General features: G+C 45.7%; 1 protein-coding gene across 1 annotated transcript in view; it reads right to left on the bottom strand.

Annotated features, from left to right (window-relative positions):
- The window catches only part of NANOG (Nanog homeobox), a 26,533-nt gene extending 2,228 nt beyond the window's left edge, over positions 1-24,305 (bottom strand). The window contains exons 1-3 of the mRNA XM_010004156.1: positions 24,201-24,305; positions 21,803-21,993; positions 1,086-1,198 (exon numbers count right to left, since the gene is read on the bottom strand). Coding sequence (XP_010002458.1) covers positions 1,086-1,198; positions 21,803-21,993; positions 24,201-24,305 — 409 coding nt within the window. The remainder of the gene's footprint in view (positions 1-1,085; positions 1,199-21,802; positions 21,994-24,200) is intronic.
- Between the last annotated feature and the right edge of the window lie 2,188 nt (positions 24,306-26,493).

Here is a 26,493-nt window from a genome sequence, read left to right on the forward strand (position 1 = left end):
GCCCCCCCCGCCACAGGGACGGGGGGGGAGCCGCGGGCAGCACCGCATCGCCCCGGGGGCAGGAGGGGCATCAGGGACACAACCACCCCAGGCCGAGGGCATCAGGGACACAACCACCCCAGGCCGAGGGCAGCAGGGACACAACCACCCCAGGCCGAGGGCATCAGCTGTGTGGGGATATGAAACATCCCTTTCAAGAGCCAAGATGGGCTTTACAGAGCGAGGTGTCTGATTGTGGCATGCAATGACCTTAGGCCAAGAGCACCCCCTAATCCACCCCCACGGGTATTTCATAAGAGAGGAGTAACCCCAAGCTGCTCATTGAGATTCGGCACACACGAACTGTGGGGCAGTAGTTGGAGGGTGTCAGGCAGGGTCGTGTGACTGTACCAGGCGGGCTGTAAGGGAGCAGGCTGGAATTCCATCCGCTCAGCCTGATTTCAAACTGTCCAAACCTCGTTTCATGACAGAGCATCTTATGAGAAGATTAAACCCCATAATGCCAGGCAGGAAGATTCTTTATCTAGATCTCTGTTTGCAAAAAGTATGATCCCAGAGACTGGAATGCAAAGAAGAGTTCCCCCAAGGCCTGAATTATTGTAACCAGGACAGAGGAGGGAGAGGCAGGGGTGGTAAAAGGGACATTGATAATGCGCTACAGCAAGTATTTAGAGCAAGCTTCTACATTTAAAATTCAAATACAGATCTTGAGTGCCTTGGAAAAGTGGCTCTGCTGTGCAAATAGTGCTTGGAAGGTCCTGGGTTTTTTGGAGAGTATGTGTGTGAATTGGCACATAGGGTTTCTGCACCTGAACAAATAGGGAGAGGGAGAAAAGGGGGGGAAGAAGCTGGGAAAAAAATGGAAGTGTCCTCTCTTCCAAGAGTGTCTGCATTTATTACATGAATCAGAATGACAATGCTGATCCTTTATTGGATTTTAATTAGAGAACCCAAACAAGCACTGCTCAAAGAAGCAGATTTTCACACCTCTGCCAATTCACTGGCATGTTTGTAGAGCTGCTACACTACTAGATCTATTCATCAAGTCCCTGAATATGCAAACAAAGCTCAAGCCAGACCTTTACCACCAGCTTGTAGGAAGGTGTAGCTTGCTAGCAGAGGGCTCCACATAAAGCACATAGCTTGTTTGTTGCCATGTCCTCCTTGAAGAGGCCTTAGAGATCTTGCTGCTTCATTTCTGAAGGAGAAGTGATAAAGTCGTTAGCAAATCAATAACGGTCTAATTTTCACCCTTCCTGTCCTTCCTGAGAGAGTCATTAGGAGACACTCCAAAGGCTTATTTAAATCATAAGAGCTTCAGTACCAGCCACAGAGGCAGAATATAAAATCTGACCACCTTTAGCAGATAAACCACCAGGACTCTAAACTGCTGCCCGGGGCCAGGGTGGGGGGGAGGACGAGCAGAATCGCCCAGCGAGTCGGACAGGGTTTGGCAGACACCCCCTGCCCCCACGTTTAACACCCCTTCTCTCCACCTCCGCCCCTTGAGCCGTCCCCACCCGGACGCCAAGAATGGAAGGGGAACCCAGGGCTGCCCCGGGGCGTGCGGACACTGCGTGTCTGCATCGCACATGGCAGGCAGCGCCTCTGATAAGGCCCCATCTCCCCCCGAGCGAATATAGACCGGGGGGGAGGGAGGGAAGCAGCTCTTCAGAGCACTGTCTGTGTGAAGGGCAAGAGGGCTCAGAGAAAAACCCAAGGCCGAGACAGGCAGGCCTGTTTTGCAGAGGCACAGGGAAATGGCACTTTGCCTTCTGCAAGCTTCTCTTCTCAGCCGTTTGACACTTTTCTTTCTTTTGGAAGAGGCGATAGCTTAAAAGAAGTGTGTACTTGCTACGCACCAGGGAGAGGTGGGAATTGCCCAGTCAGGAGCTGTGCAGCTTTAACAGAACCTTACAGAACTTAAGGATTTGAAGCCAGGGGCTGCACTCTGCTTGCCGAAGACAAACTACTTCTCCCTCCTTCCCACAGCTATTACTGTTTCCTTTGAGGAAATCAAAAGTTTCATTTGGAAGATCTTACAGCCCGGGAGTTACAAAACCTGGAAAACCACCTGGAGGAAACACAAACCAGGGCACGTGAAGCATCAAGCAAATTCCCCACCTCCCCCACGGCAGGGAAACGGGACAAAGGCAGGGGAGTAGCTACTAACCTGTTGCACTGTTAAAAATCTTCCAGAAAGTGCAAAGGTGAGCTTCCCTTGGCCTCCATATTTCTCCTCCACTTCTCTTGAATCGTGAGGAGAAATGAGCCTCAGCTGGTGACCCGACCCCGCGGCTGCTCACCTGGAGGGGTCCCACCTTTGATCACCTTCTAATTAACGATTATTTCGTTTCTCAGTTACAATCCGGCCAGGATCCAGACCTAGAGACGATTAGGAACGCGGGGGGAAAGTGACTATAACGGGGTGAGAGGCCGGGCAGGGCTCCCGGGCTCTGTGCTCCTGGCACATCCCTGGCTTGTTGCCACCAGCCCCGCTTTCCACACACGGAAAGGGAATTTCCCCCGTGGACTTGAAGCCATCGTGCTGCCCATGGTGGGGGCTTTCAGACTTCACCAAAACGAGCCTTTTGCCAACAGGTAGAAAACCATGGAGTTGCAGGTTGGGAGCTACAAGCCAAAACCCTTTGCTTTGAGTTGTTTCTCAGCAATGACAGCTTAAGGGACACCCTGTCTCTGCCCCTACAGCAGCAGAAATAATTTTATTTACTGATAGAATAGTAGAATCGTTTTGATTGCAAAAGACCTTTAAGATCAAGCCCAAATGTTAACCTAGCACACTGCCAAGTCCATCACTAAAACCATGTCCATAAGCACCACACCTATGTCTTTTAAATACCTCTGGGGATGGCGACTCCCCCAGTTCCCTGGGCAGCCTGTCCCAGTGCCTGATAACCCTTTCAGAGAAGAGATTTTTTCCAAAGATCCAGTCTAAACTTCCCCTGGCACAACTTCAGGCCATTTCCTCTTCTTCTGTTTTTTTGTTACTTGAGAGAAGAGATCAACATCCACCTTGCTGCTTCCTGTTGGCAAGGGCAGCAGGCTGGGGACCCGCAGCTCAGCACTGGAGGTTCCAGGAGGCCCTGCCAGCCTGACAGGCTGCAGGAACCCCTCGGGCACACGGGGAGACACGGTTGTCCAGGGGCACCCGAACCCCTCGGGCACACGGGGGAGACACGGTTGTCCAGGGGCACCCGTGGCAGAGGGATTTGCATTTTACAGCTGGAGTAACACCACCTCCACCTGCAAATCCACCCTCGGGGAGTTGTGAGCGTGTATTTGGAAACACAGTACAGCTGCTCACAGTTTGCAAATTTTCATATATATATATAAATATATAGATTAGTTTTCAGTTATGGATCAGATTCCCTCTCAGAGACAAACATGTTTTATAGCTTTATATTGTGCATGGAACTGATTTCATTTCCCTTCTACACCCCCTGCCCTCCATCTTTGTCCATCTTTTGATTTCTTATTCCACTCGTCTTCCACTCTTTTTTTTTTTTTTTTTTTTTCTTTTAATGCTTTGACCACCAAATCTCTTTTCTTTTCCATATATCCCCTTCCAGTTAGGATAATTCAATCTCTCTACCCAAGCTCTAATTAGGTAACCAAATATATATAGATTCTTTTACAGCTTTGTGAGAGAAACAGGACTTGCCTTGGTATATAAAACAATATGATCTAAAGAAATAATCTATTTAGGAAAAGAAACCCAGTTATTTCCCCTCAAGTAAATCCTACACATAAAAGCATCTTGGGGATGTAAATCCAGAAGTCATACAGGCACGTGGGAAGCATGATGTGGATGTCTGAGAGGTTCCTCAGAGTGCTAGGTCTGGGACATGTGCCCCGTGGCACCATCACCCTGCAAACTGGGTGCACTGCCCATGAATGTCCAGCGCTGCTCTAGTTTTAAAAAATGCATCTTGGGAATGACTCACAGAACAGACACAAGTATCCACTGAAGTTTCTTTTGGAGCTGTTTTCAGCTGGAACAGCAACACAGTTCACATCTAGTCAAGCTCTGTTCTTCCCAACTGGACCAAAGAGCGGCAACAATCTGAGGGTTTTTTGCCCAAGGTTTTGTCCCACTCTTCCTTCATGCTGTGACCACCCCACCTTCTGCAGTTCTCAATTCATTATGTACCTAATCCTGTGGAGTGTCAGTCAGATGAGTCAGCGTAGGTTGGCTCAAGTGGATGTACCCACTCCCGGGGTGAAGCATTTCCTAGCCAGGCTTTTCCACTGGCCTTCAACAGCAGAGATAGAAGCTCATGTCTGAAAGCAACCTTGACCTAAGCACAGGTGAGACAGGACCATGCCTGGAAGGTGTTTTCATCCAGAAGTTCCGCCCTGCAAAGGAACCCCCATTAGTGTCAGTGAGTTCACTACCTTCAGAGGGCTGGAGCTCAACCTTGAGTTGGAAGGAAGCAAAGACAACTTTAACTTTCACAGATTGGAGCTGGGGAAGGAGCAGCTGAGCCAGCCTGTAAATCAAGCTTTGGAGCCCATACCACTGGGTCAGAAATGCTATGGGTTCCTGCCTCAGTGCACTGCTGTATTCGTTTTCATCAGCAGAGTAATGTCATAGTGGCAAAGTTTGTCTCAGATGAGGTGCTCTTCTGCCCTCCTGTAGCTTTCCCAAAGCTGGGTGATCTGTGTTTTGATGAATACACTGCAGTGTCACTGAGTGTCGCTGTGTCATTCTGTTCATGTTCACACACAATTGGTGAACAGGGAACCACGGCCTGAGCCCCATCGCCTCTCAGAGGTTTCCCGGGTAGACAGAAATCCTGGCAGAGAATTTGACAGAGCAATGAGACACTGTTAAGGAGTTATTCTTTACTGCAGCGCGGGGTGCGTGGGGGATCTCCCCTCCCAGCGCCCACACCAGGCTGGCTGTGCTCCCAAACAAACCACATGCATATTCATTAGGAATACGAGTGCTCTTTTACATATTCATGACCTTCCAAGAAATCATTACCATACTGTCTCACCTTCACGTGCAAGTGCACTTTTGGCTCTATGTAGTCTTGAAGACCTCTGGTGGTCGTTTACTTCATCTTCTTCATCTTCATCACTGTGTCCTTTCAGTGAACTTAGCCCAAGGGCCCAGTCCTTGCTGGTCTTGCTCGCTGGGGCATCTTGTTCCTGTGATTAATTGCTGGTCTTGCTTGCTGGGTCATCTTGTTCTGTGTTTAAGTCTCTTTATCTTTAGAGCTACGTTCTTGTGGTTATCTTCCCAGAGTTTACCTCAGCACCACTGCTTTCTAGGCTAAGCGTCTCACAAAATACACATATTGCTGCAACCCTGTTTCATTACCCTCTGTCAGGGTTGTACATGTGGAAGGAAGGTAGAGATCCCACCCTGCAGATAACCCTAATCTGTTGAGCTTCCCTGGCTTTTCTCCCAAGCAGGCATTTTGATATTTTTATTTTTTTTTTTTAATTGAACATTTCTCAAGTCAGGCATAGGAGAAAGCCCTCAGAACTCTCCCAGCACTTGGCTCCAGAGATCCTACCCCCTGTAGGGGTGGTCACAGCTCTCAGTGTAGACCCAAGATGTGGAAGGAAGGCAGACAGGAAAGAATAACAAAAATTAGACACTCATTCATATTAAAATACAGTTTTCCCTTCTCTTGACTCTTTAGGGGAGCTGGCCAAGAAAAGGACAAAACTTCTCTCTCCTTTTAACAACCCAGACCGCCAATCACCTGAGAACTGCTGGATAATGTGGCCCTTTGTTAGCAGCAGGGAGGCAGACTGGGACAGAAGAGCCATAGCACAAAACCAAGCCACTCCTTGAAAAGGCAAGAAAGCTAAGTGTCAAAAAACAGGTTGGAAGCAGGTGAGCCGGTTCCTAGGATTTGAAGGGTCTGTTCTTTACTGACCTTTCATCGATGCCTGCCATGCACATGATGCTGGAGTGCTATAGTTGGAAGCACTCATTTTAAGAAACATTCCCTACCGGTGCCCACCAACTGCAATATGGAATAGTGTCCCCAAGGGCAGCACCACAACTTCGAGACAGGATTGCGCCAAGTCTGGGGAAGATGGACAGATTGTGCATATTAGGAAAAAAAAACCGCCCAAGAATCCTTTCTGCTCCCACCAACTGCAATATGGAATAGTGTCCCCAAGGGCAGCACCACAACTTCGAGACAGGATTGCGCCAAGTCTGGGGAAGATGGACAGATTGTGCATATTAGGAAAAAAAAAACCTCCCAAGAATCCTTTCTGCTCGAATTCTCCCCTCTCCATTAGGCTACAGTGTGGTTTTTCCTATGGGCTTGTTTAGATGCCCTCCTACTAAAACCAAACAGCACAGACACAACTGTGTTCAGACGCCTTCTGCCACTTCCACCACCAGATGGAATCGCAAGTCCTGTGCTTCTCCGTGTGGGAAGGCCCTGATGAACTTTGAAATTAAATGGAAGCTCCTTTTTTTTATTATTTTCTTGAGGCTTCTTTGCTCGCCTTCCCCATCCTGGCGGGGACAGCTTCCTACAACTCACCGAGGGGGAAAAGCCCCTGCAAAATCCGTTGCTGCCAGAGCCTTTGGTTCAAATGGGGCAAGGAGGCAGTAGGTGGATTCCGTGTGGATCAAAGACTCCCCAGCTCACTGTGTATTGTGGCACCTGCTCTCCTCCACATACCCCATCTGAGGCTGATCTCATGTATTTCACCACTGTTCGTGCATATCAGAACAGACTTAATGAGGATTACACGCCAAATGGATGACTAATTACAGTTGTGCAGGTCGTAAGTGGGCACGCAGTTTGCAAGTGCTGCTAAAACATCCCACTAATCAAGATCTCCCAAGTTAGCACATAGTTTTCAGGCAGGTCACTGTGCCCATTTTGTGCCATCTGGATTTTCTTGGAGAACCCCATAACAGCAGATCATCTGTGAGGCAAGTGTCTCATTACAGGGAAGGCTGGGATAGGAAAAAGGGTGCTCATCTTTAAGATCTGTCGGGGTTTGAGACAGGGATCCCCACACTGCCCAGCCCTCACCCCCACCTGCCCACCCTCTCCTGTTCCCCGGGACTGGCTCTTGCACATGAATTAGTGAGAGATTAGCAAGTGTCAGGGTGTGAGGCTCCCTGGCTGGCACCTGCTCTACATCTGAATGGCAGAGCCGCTGAAGCCCAGGGCTGTGGAATGGGATCTGCAAGTGAATGTTGTCTGGGATTGAGGAAGAAAGAAATTTACCTGCTTTTGTTTAATGATATTTAGATGGCCGACTTGGCTGAGGTGGGAAGAGAAAGAGACAAAGAAGGGACCAACAGTGCGAGGCTGTAGCTTTTTAAATTGCATGTCATTTGTCTAGGAATTTAATCCAGTGAAGGCTGGAGAGGGGAGTAGAACATTGGTATCAGTTAGTGGCTTAAAGGTAAAAATTATCTGTTCTTCATCTCCCTAAAACACTATGTGGAGAACCAGATCATAGTAGGCTGTGAAAGCACATCTTTTGGGACAGCAAACAAGGAATCCAGGAGACTCTGTTGTCAATTGCATCTCTTCCAAGACTGCAAGGTCAGGAAAAGACACAGAACTCCAGACCCTCAGACTCTGCTGTGACAAAACAAAAATGCTTCCCCAGCACAGCTTAGTCCTGAAGGAGAAGGAGCAGCCATGGCTGTCTATGTTGGGAACTACATCTTGTTAAAAATTCCTCTTCTAACCTCAATTGTGTCTTTCGAGCAAACTCTGGGGCTAAAACAGGCCTGAGAACACCTTTGCTTAATCCCACTCGTGACTGAGTTGATTAGTTGTAAACAGCCTAATGATAGTGTCAGAGAGCCTGCAGATGCAAAATAACCTTGCAGAGTGTTGCATGACTTCTGTGCAAAGATGCATGTGTTGACTTGTGATCCAGCAGGGCCCTCTGTTAGGGTAACGCTTCAGCTGTCACTCTTCACTTGCTGTACCCACCAAATTTTCCCACTCGTGCAGCAGAAATGGTCAAGCTGGATGTAAATCATCTCTCCTCAGCCACTGCAGCTCACAGACAGGATGTTGGCACAAACCGCTGAAGATTTCAGCCTCTGTCAGTACCTGCCTCTTCTGTGAACCCGTGTGCTGCCCCCAGCTGGAGGTCTGAGCTCTGATCTGTCCACCAGCTGCACCCAGTGCAAGCAAATGCAATGCAATTACACTGGATAGTTCTGTGGCAAAATGATCTACCAGTAGCCTGGTTTGGCATGACCTAAATTACCTGGTATGGGGAAGGACTGAAAATAACACAATATCATCTCCTCAGTAGAGCTGACAAAAGGAAAATACAGTCCTAACTGTTCTCTTCCCACAAACAGGTCACTTCCCATCTTCCCACCCCACTCTCAGCAGGTCACACACATTGCTGGGTAACTGCTACTGCTTTTTTTGTTTTATCCCCATGCCAGGAAATTGAGGGACAAGGATTTGTGCCAGTCTGGAGGTCCTGCCAGGCCTGAAGCTAACATCAGCTGATCCATGTGTTTTTGACATCTTACATATTTAGGCCTAGAAGAGGTAAAGATCTGGCCTGAGGAGCACATGCCAACAAGGTCTCCAGCTCAGCTGCTCTTTATATTTAGGCTGTGACTGTACAGGCTATGGCACTGCTGCTTTCTGTGCCACAGACACAGCACAGAGCGGGGCAGGAGGCTGCTTGGGCTTGTCACACACATGTGAAGATGGCCTCTTCCACAGACCTTCACTGGGTTGCTGGAATGGATGCCCCCTGGCAGCAGGGCAGCATGGAAGCAAGGAAGCTGGCCACCCCCTGTCCCAAGAGACAGCTGTGGTACTTCCCTCATGTGCTGCTACCCAGGGAGAGGGACATCCTGGCCTTATCTGGGCAGGGGTACCGCGGTGCTTGAACCCCCTCAAGCCCCCACGGGAGCACCATTTCAGGCAGAGAGTGAGTCACTTCACATCAGTCCAAACAACTGCATTGAGCCAGAGAGAGCAGCTCCTGCTTTATGCCAGCAGTTCCACCCCACAGCTGAGAAGAGGGTGGTAATCCACTCTGCAGACCAGCCCCGGGGCTTGCAGCCTGCCCAGCCCCGGTAGTGATGGGGAAGGGGTGGGGAAGGTCGCCAAGATCAGCATTTTTCAAGCAGGTGGCTTCTGAGAAGCCAGAGCATCCTCTGGCCCGGGAGGGTGGGTTTCTGAGAAGGTGGTGGGGAAGCTGGATGGAGGAGCTGGTGGCAGGGGACCCCCAGGCTTGGGCAGCCCCCGAGGGGGAATTTAGCGGCACAAGCTTTCCTCCTTTATTCTTCTCTTGCTTTACTTATTAATTCATAACATAATTGGCTCCTGAAGGCTATTCCTGAGAGGACAATTTCAGGTACTGCCACAAGACACCCAGAGAGTGTAGTGAATCTGAACAGTACATGCAGTGATATCAACTGTGGCAGCACATAAATCCAGGGAATTCAATTTACTTACTATCTATCCAAATAAAAGCTTGAAGACATAGCTTTCCCCACTGCACAATTGTTTTTGTGCCATTCTGCTCTTCCCTTGCTTGATTTCTCTTCTTCAGACTCACAGCACTCACCTGAACCTGTGTTTTGGCCATGATTTCTGTTGCTGGCAGCAAGTCCCAGACAAAACCTCTATAAATTAGTATTTACACTGACAACATTAATTGGCCCAAAATGCACATCTTTGTTTGTTTGCACAGAAAGAGTGGCTATCATGCTTTCTAGGGTGACATGGCAGACTGTGACTATCTTTTTGCAAAGCAAAGGCTGAACATGCCACTACAAATCTTGCAGAGGTGTTGACTCAGCTGTTCTGTTCTCACTGGCAGCAGAGATTCACTACTATTCATTTGTGCTTCTTTCAGCATGACACAGTTACCAGTTCCTGCCTTTGCTGCAGGGTATTTACATTCTTTGTGGGTGCTGTTTTTTGCAATTTGTGCTACAGATAACTGACTCATGCACTAGAGTTTCCACTAGACAGATGCCTGTACTGTAAAGGCCATGGCTAGGGGAAATTTCCTGTGCAAATAAGCTACTTGGCTGAAATGGGTTCTGGAGACTTTAATCTGCAGGGTAGCAAGAGGTAGCCATGCACCTTCAGGCACGAAGATACATGCCTGAGCTCCTGGAAGGTTCTTTAACCTGGGAAGCAAACAGACTGTATGAAACCAGGCTAAACTTCCTCTGCTTGAGGATGCTGTTGTTGCAAACAGTTTCCAGCAGGACTGGGGTATGTGCCAGAAGCCAGGCTGGCAAGGATTAAAGAATTCCTCTGAACTAGAAGGATTTCCTTCCCCTCCACCACCTGTCATGCTCGTCTGGTCTGTGGGTGAGACTAGGAGAGGAGGAGGACCCTGTTTGTGTTGTGAGTCAGAACAAGAGCATCTCATCAGGGTGATGCTTTTCAGGAAACAGAACTGCTGATTTCTGGCCAGCTATCTTCAAGTTGGCTGAAGTCAGCCAGGAAAGGTATTTCTGGGAAATTGGAATTTCCCAGGTTCACAATGTCTTGTTTCATATACACTGCAGCTTTCATAGAATCATAGAATCAATCACAGAATCACAGAATCTTAGGGGTTGGAAGGGACCTCGAAAGATCACCCAGTCCAACCCCCTGCCAGAGCAGGGTCACCCAGAGCACATCACACAGGAACATGTCCAGGTGGGTTTGAATGTCTCCAGTGAAGGAGACTCCACAACCTCTCTGGGCAGCCTGTCCCAGGGCTCTGTCACTCTCACAGGAAAGAAGTTCTTCCTGATATTCACATGGAACCTCCTGTGCTCCAGTTTGCACCCATTGCCCCTTGTCCTATCACTGGTCATCACTGAGAAAAGCTTAACTCCATCTTCCTGACACTCACCCCTTTCCATTTTGGCTCGCTTGTGTGCCTGGTTATTTTGGGCCAAATCCATCTGTTCCTTTGCAGAGCTGCTCTCTAAGGTCTTTTAGTGGATTAGAATTAAACATGAAAAAAAATCTATGGAGAAGAATGTTAATCCTGTTCTTCCCAATAACATAACTGTAAGCGTGGTAACTGGCAGCAGAGCAGCAGCAACAAACAGCCAGCAATAGTCCCTCTGCAGCCATATGAACAATTTGTGCTGTAGTAAGTGGAGCTATCCTGCTTCCAGCCATCTGTAAAGGTGTGATGCAAGCCCAACAAAACAACTTTGGCTGTTGTTTTGGAATTGGGACTTGAGCCCATTTCACATCTTACCCTGCCCCTTCTCCTTCAAAATCGCAGTATAGACACAGTCTGTTGCTGCAAGGATAAACGTGTCTTGGCTCATGTTGTATCTTTCCAAGGCTGAAGACCAATGACAAACTGGGGGCAGACAGAAGAAAATGAAAATTTTCCTCACACAGTAGATTTCACCTGAATTGGCATTTTTTCCCTCACCAAAACCCTTGTCCCTACCATGCCCTGCACAGCCACCATGCCCTTGGAGAACCTCTTCATTCCTACCTCTCTTTTTAACTAGAAACACTGTCAGCTGCCCAGCTAAGGGCACTTGTAATTGCAGGTATGTAAACTGTGTCAGTAGGTGGTTGCAAGAGCAGTCAAACCCGTTCTTTTTTTTCCTTTTCTCTTGCACCAACCCCCTCCAGCAAAGCCTGAGGGTGTGATCAGTCATTGAAGCACTTGTCTGCAGCAGAAAGGAGAACAGCACCAGAAGAGAAGAGCAGTGCTGGAGGATACACCAGGAGAGCAGAAGTCATGTACAAGAAGAAGCAGAGAGGGTGAAAAAAAATAGCTGACCATTAAATATCCCCCCAGCTTCAGCTCTGTGTTGTCATTGCTCCAATCCAAAGGGACCCCTAGTTTTGTTGCCCCTGGGGTGTGCAAAGTCTGCCTTGCTTGGGGAAGGGAGAGGGGGATACTGGTGCCAGTGTACTCCAGTGGGAGCCCTGCCCCCTGGTGTGACTGCAGTGGGCAAGGGGCTGGACTCACATCTGAGCCTGCTGGAGATTTTCCTGCTGGTACAAAGTTGTCACAGGAGCCATAAAACAATTGAGAATGAAAGCTGCTGATAAAAATGAGTGAAAAATGAGAGTGTGTTGGGGAAGGTGTAAGGCAAGGACCTCACTCCAATGCTGGTCAGCAAGAGAGTCCAAAAGTGGCTCTTCCCTGCTTGACTGTTTTGCTTGAAATGGTTGTTGTGCCACAAAATAAACAGGGAGTGTCCAACCAGAAATTTTCTGTCAAACAGAGAGAGACAAACAAGAAGTTTTAATGCAAAGTTTAGTAAAGAAGTGTATTAGCAATGGCAGAAAAATGTGGGTTTAATAAGTTTTGATGTAACTATCAGGCAGTGAGCAGAATTTTAAGTTTCCAACAAAAAGTTTTAGAGGAGGGAAGGAAAATTATTAAATATCTATAATGGTGCATTTTATTACACATAGTTTTAATAAGAGAGATAGTTTTAGGAGCTGTTTTAATAAACTGAGTACATTTTCAAGTAAACTAATTTCATTCCTGTTCAAGTTACAGATGATGGGACAATAGAAAAGGTATAAATAATACATTTTAAAATAAAATTTTTAACCAGTCAATAGGTTTTCAAGGCTTAATGCACATGTACATAGCAACTGCCTATTAATGGAAAATAAATTCAAGCCTTGGAGACAGTTATGTTGGTTGTCATCCCATCCCTCTGCTGTTTTCTCCCCTAACTCCTCTGAACAGTTTTGCATGCACTTCACCTTTCAAATATTCAGTCAGTCTTTACAGTTTGTGTATTTCTCTCCAGCTCTTACATTCTGAAAGGGTTACAAGTTCACCTTCGTGAGATCGATGAACCAAATTAGACAGAAAACTGAACATTTTTTAGAACCTTTTTTTTTCCTAAGTCTTAATTTTGTCTCCTATTTGTATCAAGGAACCAGCTATTAAGTGCTAGATTTTTTGAGTTAGGCTCCATATGTATATTTGTACAGTACATAACAATGCTGAACAGCAAGGACTGTTTGTGATAGCTGTAAAACTTTTTAAAAAAATAATATATTAAAATGATAGCATTGTTTTGGGCAATTTATCTGTAAACTCACAGCTTGTTTTAAGTACTTTTTACCAGTTTTGGGTAGAATAGGGAAAAGGTGCTGGGATTCTGTATATATTCTGTAATGTGGAAATGTTTTATGATGTTTTTAAAATTCCTTGTCTGTCCTGTTAGGGCTGTTTAAATTTACATTAATTCACTATTTAAAAAATAGGAAGTTATACTTGTAGCAGGTATTTATAAGGATGTAGACTTCTGTTTACACTGCATTAGGTTGATTACACAATACATGTCACTTGGCTGAACACATGTTAAAGGTGGCTGTATCTTGAAGATTAGAGTATTGCAAGATTGTTCTAAAGCAGTGGCTTTATGTCTCTGAAAATATGTACACAACACCCACTGCAAGAGCTTCTCCAAAGTACAACATTTTATGGTCAAGACAGGGGGAGGAGGGTGCTTAGGACCTCTTTAAGTAATACCTGGAAATTTTAACTTGTTTATATGATACCATCAGATGGCAACAACTGTGCAATCTGTTGGATCAAGCACTGGCTGGACAGCTGGGCCCAAAGTCTGGTGGTCAATGGAGTCAAGCCCAGCTGGGGCCAGTCACAAGTGGTGTTCTCAGGGCTCAGTGTTGGGACTGTTTCTGTTTAACATCTTTATTGATGATCTTGATAAGGACATAGAGTGAATTATCGGTGACTTTGCAGATGACACCAAGCTAGGTGGGAATGTTGATCTGCATGAAGACAGGGAGGCTCTACAGAGAGACTTGGACAGATTGGATAGTTGGGCTAATGTTAATGGTCTGGGCTTCAACAAGGCCAGGTGCTGGGTCCTGCACTTGGGCCACAACAACCCCAGGCAAGGCTCTAGGCTTGGGGAGGAGTGGCTGGAAAGTGTCTGGCAGAAAAGGACCTGGGGGTGCTGGTTGACAGCAGCTGAACATGAGCCAGCAGTGTGCCCAGGTGGCCAAGAAAGCCAGTGGCATCTTGGCTTGTGTTAGAAATAGTGTGACCAGCAGAAGGAGAGGTGATTGTCCCCCTGTACTCAGCACTGGTGAGGCCTCACCTGGAGTGTTGTGTCCAGTTTTGGGCACCTCAATTCAAGAGATAACAAGGTGCTGGAGCGAGGACAGAGGAGGCAACAAAGCTGGTGAAGGGCCTGCAGAGTAAATCTTATGAAGAACACTTGAAGGAGCTGGGAATGTTTAGTTTGAGGAAGAGGAGGTTGAGGGGAGACCTCATCAGTCTCTGCAACTACCTGAAAGGTCATTGTAGAGAGGTTGGTGCTGGTCTCTTCTCACAGGTAATTAGTGACAGAACAAGAGGGAATGGCTTCAAGCTGCAACAGGCGAGGTTTAGACTGGACATTGGGAAATTTTTTTTCACAGAAAGAGAGGTCAGACACTGGAATAGGCTGCCCAGGGAGGTGGTGGAGTCACCATGCCTGGATGTGTTTAAGGGTCGTTTGGATGTGGTGTTGGTCGATCTGGTTTAGGGGAGAACTTTGTAGAGTAGGGATGATGATTTGACTCGGTGATCCCAAGGGGCTTTTCCAACCTGGATGGTTCTATGATTCTATGTCTCTATGATAAATAGAGACGTAGAACAAATCAGATCTCTATAATCTGTTCTAACACTGCTTTCCAAAACCTTAAATATACCTTCTGTAATTATTAGATTAACTGATTTGGCTTGAATACTGGCAATTCAATATTTCTTTGATAAACTTTAATCACTGTCACTATATTCCCTGTATATATCTATATCTATATGTATGTATACACACACATTGTATATATTGTGTACATATTATATACTTATTTCATACATTTATGTTCCCTAACAGTAAAAATGTTTTAAAGAAATCTAAGCTAATAGGCACTAACTTCCAAATAACATGCTAGAAGCAGAGGAGGAGGCATACCTGCTGTGCAAACTGCACTGGGGTAAGACCAGCACACCTTGGATATTCTGGATAAAAAATTAAAGTTACTATGAGCATGCTGAAGTCTACTTCCTGGAGAAGATCTGTAAGATTAGAAGATCCAATAATGATATCACCTGGTACTATTCCATCACCTGGTACTTGTCCTGGAGCCTTTGTGCACCCTGCTGCTGCAAAATAGAGGATGGCTGAAAGCAGCACTCCTATGTGAAAACAGACATGTTTGTATCACAGCTTTATTGCATAGACAAGGGAGTTTGCTACAGGCCACCCAATCAGGATAAGGAAACTGAAGAGTCATTCTTTAGGGAACTACAGGATACCTCCAAGTCATCTGCATTTGCTCTCATGGGAGACTTCAACTTGCCAGATATCAATTCAGAGCACCACACAGCTGGTACAAACAGGTCCAGAAGATTCCTAAACTATCTAGATGACAACTTAATGGTACAGGTGTTGACAGAACCAACTAGGAAAGGTGCCTTCCTTGATTTGTTACTTATAAACAGAGAAGTTCTTGTGGGTGAAGTGGCAATTGGAGGCTGCCTTGGCCACAGTGACCATGAAGCAGTCAAGTTTGACATCTATGGGAACAGGAGGAAAACTAACAGTAAGACCTCAACTCTGGATCTGAGGAAAGCAGACTTCAGGTTGCTTGGGGAACTGCTTAGCAAGGTCTCCTGGGAAAAAGCTTTTCAGGGTGCTGGGGTCCAACAGCACTGGTCACTCTTTAAGCACCACCTCCTAAGACCACAAGACCAGGCAATTCCAAAATGCTGGAAGTCAAGCAGGCAAGGTAGAAGGCCACCCTGTGTGGAGAATAGCCATGGGAAAAGAAAAAGGGCCTCCTCTATGAGTAAAGAAGTAGATAAAACAATATGAGACCAGCTAAGAGCCAGGGCTTGCTGTGAACAGCACTGTGAAAGTTGCCAAAAATCAGAACATTGTTTATCGTGTGTCTGGTGTGTGATTGGCTACATCCTGGGCACCCAAGGTCTGTGTATGTGCCATGGAGCAGGTGTGAGTGCTGGTTACGTTCTCTGTGCCCTGATTGCTTATTCTCAGTTCCCACTGTAAAAGTATATAAGGCAGCATTTTTTTCATAATAAACAATTCCACTGCTTTTCACCCTTTGCTTTTCACTTTGGTAGATAAATGTCTTGCTTAGATATGTCTTTATATCTTGCAAGTTCAGGAGCTGATGGATCACACAAGTTGTTATGGGTGGAAGAGAAACACAGGCAATGTAAACCCACTAAACTCAATTTATGAGTTTAAGGGCTTGTTGGGGCCCTTTAAGGGCCACCAAGCGTGACCCCTCAATCTTTGCTGCTGAAGGTCTTTGTAGCTAGTTGTTGGCACAGGCTGCTCATCAAATATCACAATACACCTTCCCAGCAACTTTGGAAATGGTTCTGCTGCTTGTGGATCCACTGTCCCTGCCAAGGCTCATTATGCTTAATTCATATTTACATTGTCCTCTTGCCCTTGGCTTATCACACTCAGCCTCTTTGCATTGTAACCAGCAAAGCTGTGACATTCCTATGCCACCAGCAAGCAAGAACTCCAGATTGTTTTAATAATAGCAATTCCACTTACACAATGTCCATAGAAGGCCCAGGGGCTCCATTTGCTCTCAGGTCTGCACTATTAGTCCCTGCCTGAGCTATGACATGGGTGTGCTTTTCTCGAGCTCTCACACTCATGCCCATGTCCACCTGCCAGCCATGGATCCTGTTTCCTGACCTGTGAACTGGTTTTCTGGGTTGACCTCAGACCTGACTCATCTCCATCGACCAACCAGGTGACCCCTGTGTCTGTGTGCGATCTTGATTGTCATCACAGGACCTGATACTGACCTGAGGGATGACTTCCCATCTTGACCTGGGACTTGCCTTGTCAGTAAGAACCTGCCTGAAAATCTGGACTCTTGGCTGATCCTGGCTGGTAGTCACTGGCCTGTCTGATCCCCTTTTCTGGGTACACTGGTATGGGCCCTGGCTAGCAAGGATCCTTCCTTGCTGTCTGCTTTGTCTTGCTTGACTAAACTCCTCACCTCTTAGGGAGCTACTGGCCCTTGTAGCACCCTGGCAGTGTCTGGCAAGAGCTGCTGTGCTTTGGTCACAGAAAACTGGCTCTGGACACTTGGTCAGTTGCCTAGACTCTACTTGTCTATAGTACTATGATGTAATTTTTATTTCAAGCTGTTCTTTTTGAGTCACATTTGCCTAGCAAATCATTCTGTGGTCAAACAGTACAGCAAGAGCTTAGACACTGGTACAGACTACTCAGGGAAGTTGTGGAAGCCCCATCCTTGGAAGTGTTCAAAGGCAGATTGGATGGTGCTTTCAGCAACCTGGTCTGGTGAGAGGTGTCCCTGCCCATGCAGGGGGGTTGGAACCAGATGATTGTTAAGGTCCCTTCCAAAAATATCTTTGTAAGACTAGTCTATGATTCTATGAAGGAGAGACCTGACTTTCAGCTCAATTCTCCCTGTGTGTGTGAGAATGAGAACATGTCATACAGAATGCTGTATCTCATGTAACAGTAATACCTGGCTGAACCACTGCCATTTAACCATGTGGCACCGATATATGAGGCTGGTAAAAGATCTGGGAGCTGAGGGGTGATGTTTCATACTTGGATGTCTTGTAGTTCTCGTGCACAGAGAAACAGAAATGCCTGAATTCAGACCCAGGTGGCACCTCTGCGGTCACTGCTATTCCCTTATGCACTGTGGACTTTCTGTTTCCTGCTTGAGGCATGTGACATTTTAGTCTACTGTGGACTGAAACTGGTGCTTAAACTCAGTCATTTTGAAGTGATGGATGATACATAGTGTAAGGTCTCATTCAGCACCCCATTCTGGCTACGTGGTCTGTTCATGTCTACTCCATCTCCAGCCCAAGACTGTGTCCTGCCACACAGCATGATGACTGCTCTTCTCAGTCTGTTTCCTGAGTGAACAAGGTGCTGCTAGACATTGTCTCTTTTCCTGCACTATCCCTGCTGAAGATGAGACTTGTCAGGCACTGAAGAGGTTGGAGCTCCATCACTGTTTCAGCCTGGACTTTTCCTTCACCAGATAGGAGCTCCTATGCCAGCATGCTCTGTATGTGCCACTGCACATCTGGATGTTCATTTGAAGGCATTCCAGAGCTCTGAACAGACCCGGAGAGCAGCCAGAGCTTTATCTCCACAAAGTGGCTCTGGGAGCCTGGTTCAGCTCTGCTTCCTGACCTGCAGCTCCAGAGATGTGATGCAGGGCCACAGTGCTTTGCATTGCTGCTACCTTGTTTGTGCTGCATCCATTGATGCAGCTACCATAGATCAGGTTAAATGAAGAGCAGTTTTATTGCCAAATGATATTTCTGTGGTTCTATGTATCTATGATTCTATGATTCTCTGAGAAGATAGAGGATAGTTACTTTACTGCAGGACAAAAGGGTTATTCCTGGCAAACAAAGAGGCACCCTACTCTTGCTTTGAGTTTCATCTGTTTAGCCCTAGGCCAGAACACCTGGGACAAGAGGAGGGTGGAGGCTACAGGGGAAAAAAGTGGAGAAGTCAGGAAATGCAGCAGAACAGTAGAGGACAAAATGACTGATGAAGGAGGAAGGAAATGAGATCCCACTTGGGCTCCTCAGTTTAATTTAACATTGCAGCTTTATCCAGTGCAGCTTCTCTTAGACAGGAAGTACAGCAGGTGTGATACTAGCAGGTGTGCTGTAATACTTCTTGCCTAATGATATTTCTGTTCACACTTAAACCTTAGCCATGGGGGTGGGAGGCAGAGTGTCTCACTTTAAGGGTCTCTGATGAAGGTAGGTTGTGGCCTGGGCTGTAGGCTGTGGCAAAGGAGGTGCAGATGGGTATGTTCCCCATCCAGCAACCCTGCCTGTCTTACAAAGCAAGTGGTAACTGCATTAGCCTCCAAAGCTGAAATCTGTGTTAACTGTGAGGTCTGGCAGGGTTTCCTTGTCAGCCCTGTGCATGACTCCTGTCACGGTTTGACTCAGGACCAGCAGCTGAACCAGCAACAACAATGTTCTCGATCCCCTCCCCCTCCTGCCAGGTAGGGAAGGAGAGAGAGAATTAAGAGAGAGAGCCTTACTGATTGAAAACTAAACCAAACAGCTTTAATTAAATCCATATGATAAAATAAAATATGTACAATTATATACAAATGTGTTCAAGAATGTGCAAAGCCCTATTGCCTCCCCCCACCCCCAGCAAATCCCAAGGCATCTCCTGAACTGGGAGCAGTTCCCAAATGTCCCACAGCTGCTGGAGAGGGGGCAGAGCAGACAGGAGCTGAGGGAGAGTGAGGAGGGTCAGGAATGCACAGGCCTGGGGATCAGTGGTGATGGAGGGATGGAGTCCTCTCTGGCCACCAGGCATGGATGGAAGAGAAGGGAAGAAGAAGCAGGAAGGAAGTTGACTTCTGTGATCTCTGACCTTACACCAAGCTTACATAGATATACAGAATGAAATACTTTGGTCAGTTTTGCTGTCCATCTAGTCCACTCCTCCCTACGGAAGGGTCACAGATATGGCTCTTCTGCTCCCCCAGCTTCAGAGGCCACGGTTTCAACAAGTACAGTGAAGTGACCTTGAAGTCCCGGCAGCAACATAAACATTCCAGCATTACCAGTTTACTAGCTGGAAAACTTGCTGCTAATTAAAAGAAAGTTCTCTAAATAAAAAAATAAATAAATCAGTAAAAGGAAAATTGGCTTTATCCTGGCTCAAACAAGGACAACTTTCCTAATGTAAGACAGGAACAGTGCAGATTGCTGTAACATGGTATCATAATTCCCTCAGCTTCTAACTACCATCTGGATTATTTGTCTGCCCAATAGTGGGGTCTTTTCATAGCAGCATCCTGATCAGTGAATGCCTAATCCACAGCACCAGGGCTAAGACTATCTGGGTAGTTTGAGATTATTTTCAGGCCACTTTCATAACTGTATCTGATGAGCATTTAGCCCAGCTAGATTTTTGGCTATAAGATCTGCCCCTCCATCCTCAAAATTCTCTGCTACTCCATCTTGATTTCTGTTTCATTTGTTTTCTACTTCTACCATCCACTGCTCACAAACACTGCTCAGCCCCATACCCACCTTTTAATCCTCATGTTTCTTAAGAATCCTCATGTTTCTTTCAGATGCAATGAACACAGTCCATAACCATTGCTGTGGCTGTTGAGGCTCCTCCTTGTCCTGCCTGGGAGAAGGTAGCTGGGACCCACTGCTTCAGCTGCATTCCCTAAATGTCTTCCCTTACAGAGTTGTCTCACATCTGTACCAAGTGTCCCCCAGACCTGCACACGAGGCCATGGCTGCTCAAGTTCTATGCTATCAAGGTTACTGATGGCTTCTTGTAGATTGTCCCACCTCTGCTATGATAAATACTATAGAGTGCTCACTGTGACTTAAACACACAAGCTTCTTATGTCACAGTCCTGCTCCATGCCAGTGGCAGGAGAAGGAGAGTTAGCTGGGATGGAGATACTATTTGCATAGTACCATAGGGCCTGAATCATGAAGATCCTGGCAGAGCAATCTCATATCTCCAGAGCCTCTTGAAGCCTTCTAACAAGACTTTTTTAGCAGCTTACCTGTGGATACCCAGGTAGGGTGGTTTTCTAGACTGCCTATGGACATGAGATGCCCTGGCAGGCAGTTAAGCATCACAGAGCTGCTTGTTCTCTCCTCTCCCCACCACATGGGTTGGGGAAGAGAATCAGAAGTGCAAAAGGAAGAAAACTCATGCATCAAGACTAGGACAGTTTGGTAAGTGATGGGGACAAAAAGAAAAGACAACCCAAATGGTGAAGAGGCAATCACTCACCACCAGTAGATTGATGACTAGCCAGTCCTCAAGCAACAGCAACTTCAGAAAAAAATCTCCCCCCAAGGTTTTCTTGATGAGCATCCTATTAGATGACATGAAAGATCCCTGTGGCCAGTTCAGGTCCATTGTCCCACCTGTGTTCCCTCCCAGCATGTCACATGCTGCCCCCTGCTCCCCCAGCCTCCTCACTGGGGCAAAGTCAGAAACAGACAAGGCCTTGATCTCATGCAAACACTGTTCAGCAATAGCTAAATCAGTAGTGTGTTATCAACCTTGTTTTGCTCATCAGGCTAAACCACAGCACCATATGTTGTAAAGAAAATTAGCTCCACCCTTGGTGGTGCCCAATGGTTGTAATGCCTAGTTCTGATGGAGGTTTTGGTCACCACTGAGCACTCCTTCAGTGCTTGCAAAAGAAAAGCTCAGTGCTGAAAGTTTCTTGAGCAGCTCAAAACAATCTCATGACTGATAGAAAAGGAACAGATGAATCATTGCTTTCTCTTAAGTGAAGTCCACCTAGTTTTGTTGTCGCCCTAACTATTTAAAACCCTGTCAGTTGTGTGATGACTATACTAGACTCAGCCTCTCAAAGGGAGCATGGCCACTCTGATATCCACCAGCTCTCAGGTACTTACTGTTCTGCCAAATTCTTCGTCACAGAACATGCATCAAAACAAAGGGATAGAAAAGAGGCAAAATCAGAAAGATAAATATCTAGAAATTCTGTGACATGATGTTGTATGAGATGCATGTAGAAGGACTGCTTAGAGCTAAAAACCATGGGCTGAAATACAGATACATTCACTTGCAGCTTTTCTTTTTTTTTCACTGGCTCCTCATGAAATATGTCTGATCCACTTCTCTGGTTCCTATAGCCTTACCAGTGAATGTGAAAGAATGATATTAGAAGGATCTTGGGATGTTTTGTTTAGCTAAGAAAAATCAGTACTGAAGGCAGCACACAGGTAAGTCCTTCCCACTAAGCACCTTTGCTCCACGTTGCCAGTGTAAGGGCTTTGCCCACAAACCCTGGTGGCTGCTGTTTCACTCTGTTGTTCAGTCAGACCCACAAGTTCACCCAACAGTAGCAGGGCATCGTCAGTTGTCTTAATCTCTTCCGTTTCAGTGTCCATGTATGGAAACTGAACCAGAGTCTCAGTATGATGCTGCTGTGTAACCTGCAGAAGAAAGGAAATCAAAGGAGCCTAGAGAGATAAAAAGGCCATGGGTGGGTGTGCTTATCAGCCAGTTGCAAACTCATCTGCTGTTAACGTTGTGTATTTGTGTATCTATAAGCTTGTTTCTAGATGCATTATTGCATTATTATGCATGCCTATGCATGTTAATATCTGTGTGTGTGCTCATACATGTGCATTCGTGCACACACAAAACCACGTTTTTCAAAAACTTGAAGTTCACTGAGTAAATCTCAAAAGGCTCTGTGTGTTTTTTCTTTCCATAAAAATGTAGGTATATACTAAGAAAACACCACTGAATCCAGACTAACATGCTGTGGATTTTGCTTTTATTGTTAAATGTGCCAGCTGCAGAGCACTTGAGCTGACATAAAATTCACAATTACAAATTAAGTCCAGGAGGCAGCTGACAAATGGAGATTGGTACCTAAGCCTCTATGTCATGAGCTCCAAGCTTTTAGTCTTCCCCCTGGCTTCCAGAATTTCACTGGGTGATTCTCACCTCTTTCCAATAGATCATTCAGCCAGAAAAAAAAGAAAGCTCAGTACCTGCAAAATCCTCAGAGATTTGCAAACTGGGATATTGGCTGATTCAAACCTTGTCCCTTTTTGCCTTCTGTGGTGTCTGATCTAACTTTCCTTCTTCTGTGCTTCTCTTTGTTTCTTTCTAACCTGCCTGTCTTTCTTAATTTCTACCATATTTTTCCATTTCTACAGCTTCTACCTCAGCCCAAATTTGTGTTTTATGCTGAATAAATCTGTTCAGTGTGATGCTTGAGCTGGTGTTACCAGACACACATCTTGAGTTTCAAGTCATAGACAAGACAAAAGACATAAAAAAAATAAATTGCAAACTATGGGTCTGTCCTCTCAAGACACACCTGGCTCAGTGGAATAAATTAGGAGAGTGCTACATCTAGTACACACCACGACTGTAATACTGTCATGCTGCAGGACTGTTATAATGAAATCTATTTCCTGGGAGACATCTGTAGGGAGCTGGCTCCCTGTTACTCTGTTCACCTCGCTGTCACCTGCTATGTATCTTGGAGTCTCTTTGCAAAGTGTTCTGAAGAAAATGGGAAGCTTCTAGATTATTAACCCTGGGGAATCTGGTCATAGATATACACCATGGCTCTATTACGACTAAAGGGAATATTACTGTGAAGATCTAAGGGACCTGGTGGCTAAAGGAGTGTCTTGTCCCACTCGGTGTGTTTCAAGGGAGGTGAATCTTTTTTATACCCCCAAAAGTGCACCTGCCATCCTGCCTGCACTGTTCCTGCTTGCCTAACACAGGATTCCATCCCGAGTCGTTTAAGACACAACAAGGGATGTTCTACATATACTCACAGGTCACTGAAAAGTCTCTGACAATGAGTCATGAGTGAGTGTATGTTCACCATGCTGTGTGCCCTTTACTGTGTATTTTCCTTCAAAATGCATTTATGTTCAGGAGGTGTGCATATGAGAGTGGGGTTATTTAAAAACAAAACCAAACCACATTTGCTGGAGTGAGTGAGATATATTCAGGTGTTACCAATACCTAAGCATTAGAAACCATCTTCATTTTTATCTCTAATGTTATTAAGCAGTTTCTGCCAGGAGAGGTTACTGACAGCATGAGAAATAGGGAAAAAAACAAACTGTTCATAGCTGAGTAACACGAGGTCCCACCCAGATATATGACCCTTGCTACAGACTCATAGAAACTGACACGTAGAAGACATCCTGAGTCATGTCTATTTGCTCGTAGAAGTCAAGAAAGGGCTTTCCCACCTGTATGAATGAGCCTTCTGGAGGTTTTCATCATCCCCTGGAGCACTGAATTTTGGTCTCTCCATGGATGGGATGTGCAAATTCTTCTAGAAGCATCATAATTCACTTGCTTCGTAGCCTTGTCCTTCTGATTTTCATAGAATTGTCATAGATTCACAGAAGGCTAGGGGTGGAAGGGACTTTAAACATCATTTAGTTCCAACCCCCCTGCATGGGCATCTCCCAGTAGACCAGGTGGCTCAGAGCCCCATCCAGCCTGGCTTTGAACACTTCCAGGGATGGGGCCTCCACAGCCCCCCTGGGCAGCCTGTGCCAGTGTCTCACCACCCTCAAAGTGAAGAATTTCTTCATAATATCTAACCTAAATCTCCCCTCTTTCAGTTTTAATCCATTACCCCTTGTCATCTCACTACATGACCTTGTAAACAGTCTCTCCTCATCTTTCTTGTAGGCCCCTCCAGGTACTGGAAAGCCACTGTGAGGTCCCCCATGTTGTCCTGAAATTCTTTGCCCATTGTGCAAGAAGCCAATCCACACACAGAGCTGAGACATTTCCTTTAATATCCAGTTCTGTGCAGAAAAAGGAGCAGGGTGGTATTCCACAAAGCAAGCTCAGCTTCCTGAAATACAAGTGCTACTTTTCTACCCAAAAACATGAGAATGAACTTTATCTCTAACATTAACACTGTTTCACTAATTTTTCAGATTAAATGGGTGATGTCAAGTTCATAATGCTGAGAAGATTTCCTGGGGCACTGGAAAAAGCCTAGTCCTTTTACATCAGTGACATGTCATGATCAATAGCTTTTGCAGATACACACCAGCTGCTCTGGTCTTCCTCTCAGGTGCCCATCTGAGTACAGAGCTCTTCTCTGGTGTGACATTTCACAAATATCTGGGTGTTCCCCCACAACAAGCTATCTGCTCTCATAGCTGTCCTGGATGCTGGGGGGGCTTGCTTAGAGTCAGCCTGAGAGTGCTGGCCTGGTTGCTGACCACAGCTGTAGATGTGTCCACACACACATTGGGAGCTTTCCTTGTTTATGTGAGGACCTTGGCTCAAGGGTCCTTGGAACTCCACAGAATGGTCCTGTGAAAGGATATGGCAGTAACCATCACAACCTGCTAGAGATCCATTAAATCCCAAGCTTTTGCAAATTACATCTTCTGCTTCCCTCTCTCCACAGGGTTCTGCTGGTATTTAGGTTCCAGAAAAGTTACCTGCCATGCCACAGCCCTGGGACCTGATGCCATTGCTGTAGATTCTCTCTTGGTGCATTGGGGTGACTAGGGAAGAGCTGCTTTCTATTCTGGGGCTAGTGGTAATAAAGAGGTAGAATTTCTATTCTGCAGTGAAAAAGAGGCTCACCTGCTCATTCCAACTTCTGGCAGGCAACCTTGGTATGCACTCAGGGATCCTCTGCTGAGTGGGATCTGCCCTCTTTTGCTGCCTTTTTTTGTTTTTTTTCTCTGCTGGGAACTTGCTTTCAGTTTCACTTGGTGGCAGTTATTCTGTGTAAAAGGAAGTTTCTGCTGAACAAGTATTCAAGTGAGTAATCCTTGGGAATAGAAACCAAACTAAATGTGAAACTAATAAAAGGACACCCATGATCCAAGAGAGACAGACAAATCCAGACTTATCCATGGCTGCAGCCACTGGTAGAGGTAAGTGCCAACATCTATGTGACAAGTAGGTCTATTTCTTCATACTCAGTGTAGATATTTACTGTAGTTGTTTCTAAGGAACTGGTGAAGTACAGACAAATGTGTGTTTTGATACATGAAGATACACAGGAGACATTTGTGGATTTTTGAGTGTCATGTCTTTGAATGCATTACAGTATCATGAGTTGTAGGTCCAGCTTCAAAAAGTCAATGTGTCATTTTGCTAAATTCTGATACGGCATTAGGCAGAAAGAGTGCAAATTCCTAAATACTTCTTAATGTGGAAAGAGATCTCGAAGGCAAGAAAGAATGGAGCAAATTAGGTTTTTTATACTGTCACCTATTCTGTTTTCAACACAATAAAAAACTGGACAATGCCCTTAAAGTATCAGTGAAATAAGGCTAAGCAAGGAGCTGATCAGGTCTCTGTTGATCTAGAAGACTATTTTATTCCTGTTGAAATGTAATTTCACTCTGTATATTTCATAATTCCTCCTCTTAAAGATCTAGGAGCTTTTAAGCCTTTAGCATGTTAATTCTAAGTAATTTTTTTCTTTGATTAAAAAAAGGATTCTTAGATCCTTACATTTGCTATTGTTGGACTTTTACAAAACAGATAACTAGCCTTGATCACCTGCAATTGTTTTCATGTAGACCTCTGTTGGGAAGGGATGAATGAGTTACAGGTTTCATCTTCTTCCCCATCATGAGAGACAAAATGTATATAATCAGGCAGGTCTATGGAGCCACCCCATAGGCATTTGTTAGTGAGAAATCACCCTCCTTTCTGCACTGGTGTTTTTTTCCTTTTGTACTGATGTTTTTTTCAGCTTTTGAAGCAGTTCCACAGTAAGAAAAGAAAGATCCATTGGCTGTGAAAATGTTTTGTCTAGATTGATATTGTGAAAACCTACAGAAAAATAACTCAAATTTTAACTAGTAGAAGTGGTTTGGAAGGTACAAATGGAGAAGAGGTATGATTCTGTTCTTCCATTAGTCAGGGGAAAGCATGTGCAGTACTGCTGAAATCAGTGAATT

Source organism: Chaetura pelagica, unplaced genomic scaffold (assembly GCF_000747805.2).
Source record: "Chaetura pelagica isolate M959 unplaced genomic scaffold, ChaPel_1.0 scaffold198, whole genome shotgun sequence".
Taxonomy (NCBI): domain Eukaryota; kingdom Metazoa; phylum Chordata; class Aves; order Apodiformes; family Apodidae; genus Chaetura; species Chaetura pelagica.